This window comes from Cynoglossus semilaevis, chromosome 10 (genome assembly GCF_000523025.1).
Source record: "Cynoglossus semilaevis isolate Cse_v1.0 chromosome 10, Cse_v1.0, whole genome shotgun sequence".
NCBI classification, from domain to species: domain Eukaryota; kingdom Metazoa; phylum Chordata; class Actinopteri; order Pleuronectiformes; family Cynoglossidae; genus Cynoglossus; species Cynoglossus semilaevis.
The window spans coordinates 4,091,645-4,104,074 of NC_024316.1; the positions used below are offsets into that span (position 1 = coordinate 4,091,645).

The 12,430-nt window shown below is 40.9% G+C and overlaps 1 protein-coding gene across 1 annotated transcript in view; it reads right to left on the reverse strand.

Moving 5' to 3' along the window:
* Window positions 1-12,430, reverse strand: part of prex1 (phosphatidylinositol-3,4,5-trisphosphate-dependent Rac exchange factor 1) — a 73,542-nt gene that overhangs the window by 7,049 nt on the left and 54,063 nt on the right. Inside the window, exons 21-33 of the mRNA XM_025059479.1 lie at window positions 12,336-12,430; window positions 11,372-11,547; window positions 10,858-11,019; window positions 10,095-10,305; window positions 8,495-8,774; window positions 7,739-7,954; window positions 4,533-4,621; window positions 3,532-3,614; window positions 2,336-2,426; window positions 2,042-2,176; window positions 1,905-1,946; window positions 821-1,038; window positions 255-357 (exon numbers count right to left, since the gene is read on the reverse strand). The exon at window positions 12,336-12,430 is cut by the window's right edge and continues 41 nt beyond it. Of these exons, the coding sequence (XP_024915247.1) occupies window positions 255-357; window positions 821-1,038; window positions 1,905-1,946; window positions 2,042-2,176; window positions 2,336-2,426; window positions 3,532-3,614; window positions 4,533-4,621; window positions 7,739-7,954; window positions 8,495-8,774; window positions 10,095-10,305; window positions 10,858-11,019; window positions 11,372-11,547; window positions 12,336-12,430 (1,901 nt within the window). The remainder of the gene's footprint in view (window positions 1-254; window positions 358-820; window positions 1,039-1,904; window positions 1,947-2,041; window positions 2,177-2,335; window positions 2,427-3,531; window positions 3,615-4,532; window positions 4,622-7,738; window positions 7,955-8,494; window positions 8,775-10,094; window positions 10,306-10,857; window positions 11,020-11,371; window positions 11,548-12,335) is intronic.

A 12,430-nucleotide genomic window follows, 5' to 3' on the forward strand; every position in this document is an offset into this window, starting at 1 on the left:
GTGTCTGAGCTGTATCAAAGTTCAAATAAAGGGACCATGTTGTCTCTGCTACAAGGACAGAGAGACACTCTCCACTGGCCATGGTGGTGATGATATATGGAGACATTATGCTGTTGTTGTGTCTCTCTGTTCACACTAGCTAAAATAGTTAGCATGAATCCAGATAAATGGAACTTTATTTGAAGATGCTGGAATGCTACAGCTGCTCATCAGGGCAGGTTCTGAATGAACCGAGTCTTTGCTGATGGACTTACTTGTGACGAGACACTCGTCCTCCAGTTGCCTGAAGAACACAGTGACTTTGTCCAGGTCCGACAGAGCCGCCTTGGTGTCCTCCAGCATCGTCCTCTCCTCTTTCTGTCAGGAGGAGAAAAAGAGTTTAAAATTAGAGCAGCTGCACATTTCTGACGTTACACTGATTCTTAATTAACCCAGTTTTAGGGCAAATTAACATTCTTCAGAAGAACTCTATTTGCTGAAAATACCTATAACACTATAACAGCACTGGCGAAAAAAACAAAAGTGAAGAAATAAACAAAATTTAGTTAGTACATTTTTATTAGGTTTTTATTCATTCTCAGTTTTTATTTTAGTTCTATTTTACCACTCCTGCATTTTAAACTGAAGTAGTGAGACAGGGTTTCCTCATTTCTTTATTATTTCTATATTATTCATTGATTTTATTTGGTTGATTAATTGATCGATTTAATTATTAGGTATACATTTAAATGAATGAATAAATAAACCACTTAAATCCTACTGCTGTCCCGTTTTATTCTAAAACAAAACCAACAAATGATTTTTGGTGGGAGCCTCTCACCAGGTGCAGTGCCAGCGTGGACTGGAAGTGTAACAGGACACCGATGACAGATATCTGCTCCAACCACTTGTGGCTGGTCTCCTTGCTGTCCTCCTGGTACTCGCCGGCGTTGTTGAAGCGTGACCGCAGCGCTGCCAACAGCTGCTCCGCCAGTGTGCACAGGGCGCCTGTCACTGCCTGGCAGAAGATCACATCTCGCCGCAGCTGAAGAGAAGTATCTGGAGGCAGAGGTGGGCAAGAAGAGAGGTTTTTTTATTTTTTTATTTTTAAGTTAAAGTGCAGTAGAGCAGGAGAAATGGAAGAAAGGGAGAGACAGGAAAGGGTGAGGAGAGGTAACACAACTGCCTTATTACACACATCTTGGGCTGGTTCCAACTCATATAGTTTATTTCATTAGCTTGTCCCCCTCCTCCTAAGAGCATATGTCCCATTAACTATCACCATATGTCACTGTGCTCAGTTCAAAGTGATGAGCGTCACGTGAATCCAGGCACAAACTCTTTCTGTACAAATACTTAGAGCACTGGGCCTCAACCTGGAAGAGGTCCTGCTCTGGAGGAGGAAAACACTGTTGACAGCTTGGACTTTTTATTGTATTGTACAAGTAAGGAGGTTAAATTTAAACAACTTATAGCTTCGGAAAGAAAGCAGATGTGGTGGAAGTGAAACAAACTGGTTGTGCGGGTGTTGTATTCACTATTGTTAGTGTCAATATAGAAATGCATGTATATCTGAAACCTAGAAAAACCAACAAATAAAGTCTAGTTTGATGTTAAAAACATCCACATAAGATGTTCTTTTTTATTATTTTTAAATAAATCTGATCAGAATCAAATCATCTTTGAAGTTATTTTTATGACCTGCAGATGTCTCTCTGTGTAGATCTGGCTGTAGCTCCATGTGATAGATGAGCTCATTTGCATTGAGCTCTGAACTCCTGGAATCATTTAAATTCTGCAGTCATCCAGCTGAGCGATGACACGGGCTGCCTGCACAGCTGACCGTCTTTACACAGAACTGCAGCCACTTTTCTATCTAATTTCAGCATCGACTTGTACTAAATATAAATGACGTGTTAACCTACCTGTGCACTTGAGCAGAGCCAGAAGAAGCTGGTTCTTTCCATCTACAGAGAGACAAGAAAAACAAAGTAATAAACAAGACTGTACCTGGATGCACAGTAGGTCTGTAGACTGTCTGTGCATGTGTATGTGAACTGACCTTCCACAAATCTCTGCAGACTCTCCACCAGGGTTTTGATGGAGGTGGGCAGGTTCCAAGGGTCTTCCTGGATGTTCTTGTGGATGATGTGGCGGCAACGGACTGTCCAGTCGTCCAGACCTGTCTGACGGAACTCTGATCACATGGAAATGAGCAAAGTTAGGTTTCCAAAAATGGTTCACATTTTCTGAGGCCTGCTGTGATTTTGATTGTGATGTGAGAAAACATTTATAAGTTAATAAGACATGTTTAATACTGTTGTTGTTATCAAGGACATTCAAACACAACATGTACCTGCTTGGCTGTGGTCAGAATAAAAGTGCTTGGTCTCCTCACAGGCCTTTGTCATGACTGCTCCTTTCAGTAGACCGTTGATGGAGTCAATCTTTGTGTGGAAGTAAAGAGACACACACACACATAGAGAGAGTGGGAGAGAAAGAGAGAGAGTAAGACATTGTGTCAGGTAATCCATCAGTCCTTTCTCTGTACTCATTTTTTTTTCTGTCAGCTCCCTCGTTTCTTTCTGTGCGATTCAAACACACGCAGTTCTGCTCTAACTCCTGGCACAGCCTGAACCTTTCAGCATTAAAGACAACTACCAGTGTGTTTGGAGTTTGGATAGGCGGCCTCCTCTGAGCTGCAGTTTTCATACATAGACGTGAGCTGTCCAAGAGAGAGAGAGTTCACCCCACGTGGAGTCAAACAGCATCAAATGTTGGTGCAAGGGGGGTAAACAGGTATAGATGTCATCGACTGAAGCTGTGAATGTGTGAGTGTGTGTGTAGAGGGTAGAAAATGGGGGGAAAGAAAGGCTGAAGGAAAGTGAAGAAAAAGATGAGAGAAAATCAGGATCCTGACCAGAGGACAGGCCGTTAACTCAGCCCAGATGTTGACTGATTTCTATCACAGTCATCTGGTACAAACACTCAGGCAGAGGGAAGGCTGGGTAACGGTTAATGCATTCGTGTGCATACACAGGGGTAACTCAGCCGGTCCTCACAACTTTATTGAATGACTTCAAATGAAAGTCCAGAATCCATGGCCTGACCTGGACTCATGATCAGGATGGAAACTCATTAAGGATGGATAATCATCTTTTTTTTTTTATTCCAGGACTTGGACCTAAAAAACCCTGGGAGTCATGATTCCAGTTTTTTTAAGTGACTTGGTCTAGGCGTTAAAAACCACAAGACTTTTTATTTTGTTTAGCGTCTAATTCTTAGACTCAAAACTCTTGGCCTTCAACTCTTCCCTTCAGTAACTAGGGCAAGCACCTGGAACTGTGGAAACAGAAATTGCATTTTTTCCTCTGTGTCTTGGACTTGAAAACTAAGGGGACGGGACGCTGACTCCAAACCCTCGTCACTTCAACTACCACAACAACAGCTGTGTATTTAAGTCTTTTTCTTTCTCTTTTATTTTGAGGTACAATATCTTAATGATCTCTTTGAAGAGATTTAAATAATATAAAGACTTTTTCCAAAATGTACCTGATTGAAAAGATGCTCGAGGCAGCCGTGTAGTTTATCTTGTTTGTCTGAGGGAATCCTCATGTCACATGGAAGCTCATCTCCTGGAAGAAAAAGAAAACAAGTTGAGAGACGTGATCACATTTGGACAGCAGCTTTGGTTTTATTGGACCATCTGCTGTTATTAAACAAACCGGCTCTGTTAAAGTGAACTCTGATGTGACTTTGTGAATTTACACAGCAGCAGACACACACTTGGCTCGTTGCACTGAAATGTGGCTCGTAGGGTTTATCTAAAGGGCTTTATCTCCAATATCTGACCTCAGATAAGTATGATGTATGGCCAAAATCATCACACAACAGAAGACAATAACAAATTGGCAACTATTAATCAGCGCTTAGGCAAACATCCATATTTCTTGTTTGTGCTCGACGAATACATTTGCGTCAGTCTGGAAATGTGGGATCAGATTCTTTACTCTGCTCTTTGTTTGGACCATGGAATCTTATTATCTAAGTTATTGCTGCTTCACTTGGAGTTCAATGTGTGCCAAACAACATTAACTTATTAAATACACCATTACTGTAAATGTAACGCCAGGGGCTGCAGTGAGAGAAATTTTCATTTTAGGAAAATAGAAAAGTAAGACAACAACTGTCAAAATCAGCCCTAAATACATTTTTTTTAGTACAACCTAGACCTTCTAAGGTATCTATTATGAAACATCTTTAGCCACAATATACTAGTATGTACCTCAGTTATTGCATATTTCCCTGTTAATGTTGTGTAAACTAAGTGTTGTATTTCTCTGCATGAAGACTGATGACTTGCTTGCCAACAGCAAAAACACGAATTGGTGTCGGGCTGAAGGTCGATGATATGTTATATATACTGTATTTATAACGTACAATATATTTCATATTTTTATATATTCTTAAAGTTGCCAACTAACAGGAAGTGACACAGTTCACAGTCAAAGGGTCAAATCATGACAGTCCTGCTTAAAATGTTAATTACGTACCTGATCCCATCTCATCACTCCCCAGGTAGGAGCTGTTGCTTCGCACACTTGTGTAGGACAGCACCGAGTCTCTATTGCTGTTGCATTCACTGCAAAAAGAGAACAAACAAACACACAAACAATTTAAAAAACATTATAACGCAAATGGTTCATTTCACTGTTCGACCACAGCGGGGGTGTGGAAGGCAACGTCTTGTAATTACGCTGCCAAATAATCCCTCTGATTGTAAATGCCTGCTCTGATTTACAGTATGTGAGGCCAAAGGTAATTAAACGTTTCTCACAGTAACAACCGTCCCTGGTTTACACAGAGACTTCCAGTCAGCTGCCCCCTCCTTAGACCTCGGGACATTTGAGGTGTTCATTCATGAGTTAGGACTAAATGAGTCTTCACAGCTCAGATCACCTTTCTACTTAGATGCTGAATAAAAGTGAAACTTATGAACTGAAATCTAATGTGCACGTCAATATGGTAGGAAGGAATTTTGGTATTTAACTCTTTATGACCAGGCAAACTGACATATTTACCAGGAGCGTGTGGAAGATTTACACAGCCCAAATTATATAGCTCTCCAAGTGAGCGCAGTCCAAATCCCCTCAGAGAAGCTCTGAATGAGTCACAGGCTGAAAGTACCACGACAAATGAGCTACAGTACGAGGAGACACGGAGAGCTACACCACCACACCACATTCTCTGGCTTTTCTTTTTTATTGTGCTGCTCAACTCCATAATAAGGTAGAGGGTGAGGACTGGATGTCACCGTGGAATTATTAATGAAACTGTATCTAAATTTAAATACCCTGAAGAAGACTTTTACTGATTCATTTGATTATTGGGAATCAATTCTCAATCAAATCAATTCTCACTCATTTTACTGTTTATCTCAACATTGTTGTACTTAGTTAATGGTATATAGCCATTGTCTCATACTGAAAATAAATTTCAGAATGAGTAATTTCAAACACTGACATACTTCCTATGTATGAATAATGTGTGTACTAGAGAATCAGACTTGTTTTTTCTCCCTGCATATTTCACAGTATCAACCAGGATTGTAAAAAAAACCATCACATAGAGACCATGTGCTTATTTGTACTACACTCCATCCATTCACTCTGATCACACCTCAGTCGCTCGACTGCTTTGTTTTTTATATTTCATGCTTCATATAAATGGAGAATTTCCTGGGTCTGTTTTGTGCCGTGTCTGTTTTGGGCCGTGTCTGTTTCTGCGAAGGGAGTCGATTTTTCTGGCTCAGTTCACACACACACAAACATACATGGTGTGTCTGTCTCTCTCTCTCACACACACAAACAATATTCCAAATTTAGCCGCACACACCTCCTGCCAAAAGTGTGAGCACCACTGTGACAATTATCCTGTGTTGTAATAGAAGGATCTGGCCCTAAAACAAACACACACGCAGTCATCATAGCCCACACACACACACACATGCACGTGGACAGGACCTTCTGCTCACATTCACCCTAACATTTATGTAGTGTAATGAAACCCTGGAGAAACTTTGAATTAGATTAGTTTGAATCTTGGCCTTTTCCACGTGAGGACATAAACCTGACCAAAGGTTCTAATTTATCTCAGGCAGATTTCCATGAACATTTCAGTTCTGACAGGGTCACAGCATGACAGGACTGTCTGATTAATTTGATCTTAAATCCAGTTTCCAAGAATAGTGGAATCAATTCATTTACATGTGAACATCAGCATCCATAATGGCAGGTGGCTAATTTAAACCTACTGTTCCTGGGCTCTGATTGGCTGAAATGTTTTCCTTCTGTCAATACAGTGTATTCTCTGTGAATGAAGTGTTATTTGTAACCAGACAAGGACAACATTTCACTGTGTTTTCTTTCTGTCACTGGTCCATCTCTGACACCTGTTCTGTCTCTTTACATTTACTGTGTACAGACTTTTGTTCTCCTGTTCATCTAAGTCTAGAATAAAGAACTTTCTGTCGCACTTACATCCACATATTCTGCTTCTCACATCTTACATACTCAGCCCTCGACATCCCACTGTTTTGGTCTGCCGTGGCCTGTCACCACCTCAAGCTCTTATGTCTGACTCTCTCTCTGAAGGCCTCCCAAAAAAGAGCCAACCCTTTACCTTTAAAATACAGTAGCACTTTTCATCACATCCAGAATTTCACAAGTGGGATGATCATTCACTTTCACTATGCAGCCTTGTTCTGCTACTGTTTTTCCCTACTGGGTTTCTGAACCCTGAGTAAACACCTCACTTTGTGTGTCAGTGTGTGTGTGCGTAGCAAAAATTCTACAGCCTACATTTTCCTTTACATTTTACAGCGATGAGGTAATTGCCTTTCACATGCCATGGCCGGCCAGCCCTAATGACAGAGTGGGCGAGGAGGCCGCGCCCCAAACATTTGGCTGTATTATACACCAGCCCACCGCACCAACAACCAATAACTATATCTTAGTGGGTGGTGGAGGGTGGGGCCCAGTGGAGCACTGCCCAGTGAACCACACACACACGCACACACACACACATTCCCTATATCACACACACACACAGAAACATCTGAATGAACTTGCGACAAGAAAATGACATAAGCAGAGCTGACCAAAACATTTTGAAGTCATTTTTAGTTCCCTACCTTGGTCAAAACACCAACATCTGGAACAGGTTTAAGACTCCAAGGAAGCAAATCAGCATCACCAGTTCATGGAGTAAAGAGGGAATTGTTTGAATGTTGTTCATGTTTTGTACAGTAAACGGTTTAGGAAGGTGAGAGAGACGGTTCTCCTATAGTACCCTGGCTGTTGAAGCACTCAAAAAGAAACTTATGAATCAATAAAAATACTTTTTTCTAGGATTCAGGTTGAGGGTCTGCTGAAGCAGTATGTCCAAAAAGAAAACCACCAAGTTTGTCAAGTAATTGATAAATTAACTTTAGGTAAAAACCATAAGAAGAAATTGTTTTATTTATTTATTTATTACATATTATATATTATTTATTCTTCTTTTTTGACAATTAACATGGTGCTTGATGCTAAATTAAATGTTGCTAAATTAAATGTTAGTAACATGCTTTGGTCAAAAAAGAAAGCACCCAGATCAGCATATTCTTTACACTGGTCTTAATGGTAATGGGGGACAGTGGAGGGGGGGTTAAAGAGTTATTAATATTTAACTACTGTTGGCTTGGCCTTTGAATGGTTACCTGTAGGAGTCCCTGTAGCTCATGGTGTCGTGGCCTGAGTCCTCCTGGTCCTCCTCGTTGACCTTGAAGCACACTCTCTTGATGCCACCTTGCTCCACCTTGTCCTGGTCACAGCTGTCCTCACAGGGAGCCAGAGACGGCTGATTTGGCTCGTAGGTTGGTGGTTCTCCACTCTCTCCTTGAAGCTGTGTGGGCTCAGTGATGGATGACAGTAGACTAAAGGAATACAACACATGGGTCATCCTAAGCATGATGGCAGTATAACTGATATTATGTTCATACAGTATGTAGTTTTAACAAACGTGTGATTAAATGGCTTCTTCATCAAATGCGCACTTGTATTCACAGTCTTCCTCCTCAGCTCAAACAGATAGCGTGTGTTTCCTTTTCCTGATATTATCCCTCCCTTCCTCCATGTGTCTGTATGAAGCCTGGCCCATAAATATTTTGGGCCAAGAATGTTCCTTTTGTTAATCCCAAGCTTTAAACAAGAAAAAGGGCAGAAAAACAAAGAGTTTCTGCCGAACTGCCTTTGGTAGGCTTTGTTGGAAAGGAAGCTTCTTTCTAAAACTGTGAGTTTGTATTTCTACTTGTACTGAAACAACAGAAGTGTAAGAATTTATCATAAAGACTGATGAAGACTTTCAATACAATTAATGTCTAAAGACAAATCAAAACAGAGCACTGTGGACAGGATGAAAGAAATGTAAATTCATCTGTGACTAATAAAGAAGAATTATCTACATTAACACTTACACGTCAATCTGAGCGACATACTGCTTCATCTCCCTCACAGCCACATCCAGGCGACTGTACAAGTGAATATAGGCGTCCTGTGTCTCTGTGTCTTCCTGTTTGAGCAGGAAGCTCAGTCCTCCTTCTCCACTGCATCGACTGTCCGTCACCCCGTCGCCTATGACCACAGGCACGTCTCCGTTTTCATCCGTCTCATCCCCCTCCAGCCCTGAACAGTTCCAGCAGGGAGCCCCCATGCTGGTCACACAGTGTTGGATGTGTGACATGGGGTTTAGTTGTGCTGTGGAAGGCAAGAAGAAAAAAAGAAAAAAGGGAAAACAGAAGAGAAACAAGGAGGGGGAGATGAAGAAAGAGGATAGATGAAAGGACAGGAGAGAAGAAAAGAGGGAGGACATAAAACACAGAGAAAAAATAAAAACATGTAAGTGCTAATTGAAAAAGCTTTTGCTTACATCAATGACATATGTTTCAATTTACGTATCAATGTGTTTAATGGAACATTATTATCAAACATGTGCTTTTATTACACAGTTTTTTATGTTTTATACATTCCAAAGTTCTTCCACCACCTCAGGTAGCAGACCTGATAATTGTAGTGTATTTCTGACTGCAGCTCTCTCTCTCTTTCTCTGCCTCTCAGAGACGAGGGCTCACTGCTGCACAGAGGCCTAATGAAAAACACCAGAGCTAAACATCTGACCAGTGCAAGTGTGAGGCAGATGTTTCACTGGCAGCTGGTGCAGGGAGGAAAGATGAGGACGAGGCATTCCGGAGCAATGTAAGCAATGCTAAATGTCTGCTGCCTAGACAGCTGCGGTGCATTTTCACCCTGCTCTCAGAGAGCACAGGGAGTTCATTAGTTAAGCCTCAACACTTAGTTAACATCCAGTTGCATTATGCCAATGCCATGCATTTATTCTGTCTCCAAATTAGATATATTTACATTTTATCATGAAATAATTCCTCAACATTTCACTCTTGCTGCTTTTTGCCCTTTCTCTTTCTTCTCTGCCCTATGACCTCTTCAGTGGCAGTCGCAGGAGAGAGTGAATGGCACGCATTCCTCCACAACCCTCGGGCTCCGTTTTTGCTGACATCATTCATTCACCTCTCATGTCAACAACATGAGCATGGCCTGCAGCTAATGGAGTCCTAATGGCAGAGCACTTGTCTAATTTACCATGAGAATGTGTTTTGAAGCCCTATGGCTGCTGTGGGAGGTTTTGGAGGAGGCACAGTCTCCCTTTTGAGTTGATGCATTTAAATAGCTATTGAGGAAACTGATCATTCTTTAGTGGAGCAGAGGCAGCATTAAAAGATTAAGGCCCAAACTTTTCAGATAGTGTGATTCCATATCTTACAATTACTAATTCATGTTGTTTTTCTAATAAACAAATATTTGCAAATGCTACTTAGTCCAGATGTAAGAATTAACAAAAAGTTAACAATAATATCAAAAGCTAGCTCAAAGAACTAAAAACCAAGTAGAGCTATGAAAATGAGAAAAAGAAAAAAAGAATTAAAAGATTCTAAATTAACTAGAAAATACAAAAAAGTCACATTCAATACAGTCTTTATTCAATATTTTTCCTGCCTCTACCTTGATCAGGATCCAGGCCAAACAGTGAGTTCTTGCGTCCAAACCGGATGCTGAATGTCCTGCCAGCAGAGGTAGCGCTCTTGGGGTAGGAGACCTGCATCAGGTTGATGTGGCAGTTGGTTGGAACAAAGTCCATGCAGCCCAGCGGGTGAGGACGAACGCCGGCCTGTCTGAAGCAGGGCCACACCCTGTTCCTGAGCTCCAGGGCAAACTGAGGGAATGGTGGATAAAAGAGTTCCTGACTACATGACTGACAGCTGTTGTATCTGTATCTATGTGTTTTCATCAACCATGAAAGCAAAACTGTAGCAGACATAAGATAGGTGGAAAAAATGTTATGCAATCTTTAAGCTTGACTTCCCATTAGTGGAAGAAAGCCTCCGCTATTATTGTGATGGAAAAATACAAATTAAGCCACTTTAAATGTGGCATTATATAAGAATATAAGGAAAAACACGTGTCTTTTGGTATTCTGGAACTCAACTTTGGTCAAACAAAAGGGCCAGTGTTAGACCCACTTTCACACCCCACTGTGAAGAGTCACTTCAAGCTATAAAAGCATGTGAGTGTCTGGTGAATAGCAGCCAGTGAGAATCACACAGACAAAAGAATAAGAAGAAAATAGACCTTTTATAAAAATCAATGTGAAGAATGAAAAGTGATTCTGGATATTGATTGGCCAGTGAACGTTCAGGTCTGTGTTCTATAATACTGTATCAAAGCCTTGTGTTCCATTCAGGGAGAAAGAGCTGAGTTGTTTTACCTGTTGGTAGCTGCTGATGCGACGTCGGATGCTCTCCAGCTTGCTGTCACAGATTTGTCTGAACTCATACTGAGGCATGGTCACCACTCGCTCACTCTGGGAGATGAGCTGGCTGCAGTTCTGGACAAAGACGCTGTCATCGGCAGAGAATGCCTCCAGGATCTGCACAAATAAGAAACATGGGTGGGGATGGATTGACTGATAGACTGCATCAGTAGCACAGACAGCTCTATATAACTAACACCATCATTGATGCTGATAAAGTTCCACGACCATTTTTGGTGTAGTCAAAGGGACAGATGATGTGATGGAAGTTGTTGCAGCTATCAAACCTCATTGTCTGAACATTAAACATCTTCCCTCTGTGTTGTATTTAATCAGATATAGGGTAGAATATTTACAAATCACTATGTTCTGTTTTGATCTACATTCAACGTCATGTCCCAACTTCTTTACGATTGGCCGGTCAGTACACTGGCTCTGCTAACTGGGACCTCATCGTCAGCATCCTTACCTTAGCAGTGAGGCTGAAGCATCCTTTGGGCTCCACTATCTTCTCAAACACGTGGCTCTTGATGCCAGCAGTGCTGACATATTCATAGACGACGCCGTGTTCCAGATGGACGTTGTCCACCGTCAGACTGACCAGAGGCCGGTCATTAGACAGACTGAGCCTCTCCAAGTTGTAGTCTGTGGGTCAAAAGTTATGGTTCATTCGCTTTATAGCGTAACAAGGCATTTAGTTCAGTGCAATGTTTGAAACTGAAATGCTTCCCCTGCAGCCAGTGTAGGAAAACCCAACCACTGAAGGTTATTGGATGACATACTATGATTGTAGCATGAACCTATGTAATTTTCAAACAGAGAATTTTCTATATTCAGAGCTAAATTACCTAGTGCTGTTGTTTCTACTGCCAAACTAACGACAACCCAAATTGGACCTCATGTAAAAATAGTCCCTCGTAATGTTTTATGTTCTTTTCAAGCACAGACATTTACATTTGTTTTGTTTAAACCTGCAATTAATCAAGAACAAAGGTGTCCAAATGTTTTTTGTTATGAACAGCAGACATTTAAACGTATTATGATTAGATGGTGACTGTTATATAATACGTATTATTAAACCCTATCATATATGATTAACCACTTAATTAACATTTTTAAAGTTAATTTTGTTGCAAAAATATTGAAGTTTAGTTCACAAGACATTTCATATAATCATCCGAATACAATGGAAAAAATAAAAGCTGCAACAACATCCATAGTATTTCATATTTCTCCAATTTTTGAAAAATGCATGTAAATGAGGACGATACTAGGGTTAAAGCTGACTTTCTGCCTTTTTAAACTTAAACTGCCTTTAACCTTCTTATTCTTGATTTAGATTCAAAACATGCTAATGTGAAATATTTTAACAAACTATTTATGAGTTCAACCAAACTGTAAGTGCAGTGCGACAATAACATGGTTAGCTCTACCTGCTCCATTTGTCCTGGTGCTGTCCTCGTGTCCAGCACCGTTCTCTACTGGATAAGGGCTAAAAGGGCTCTCCACCTTTTCACCTGCTCCTCTT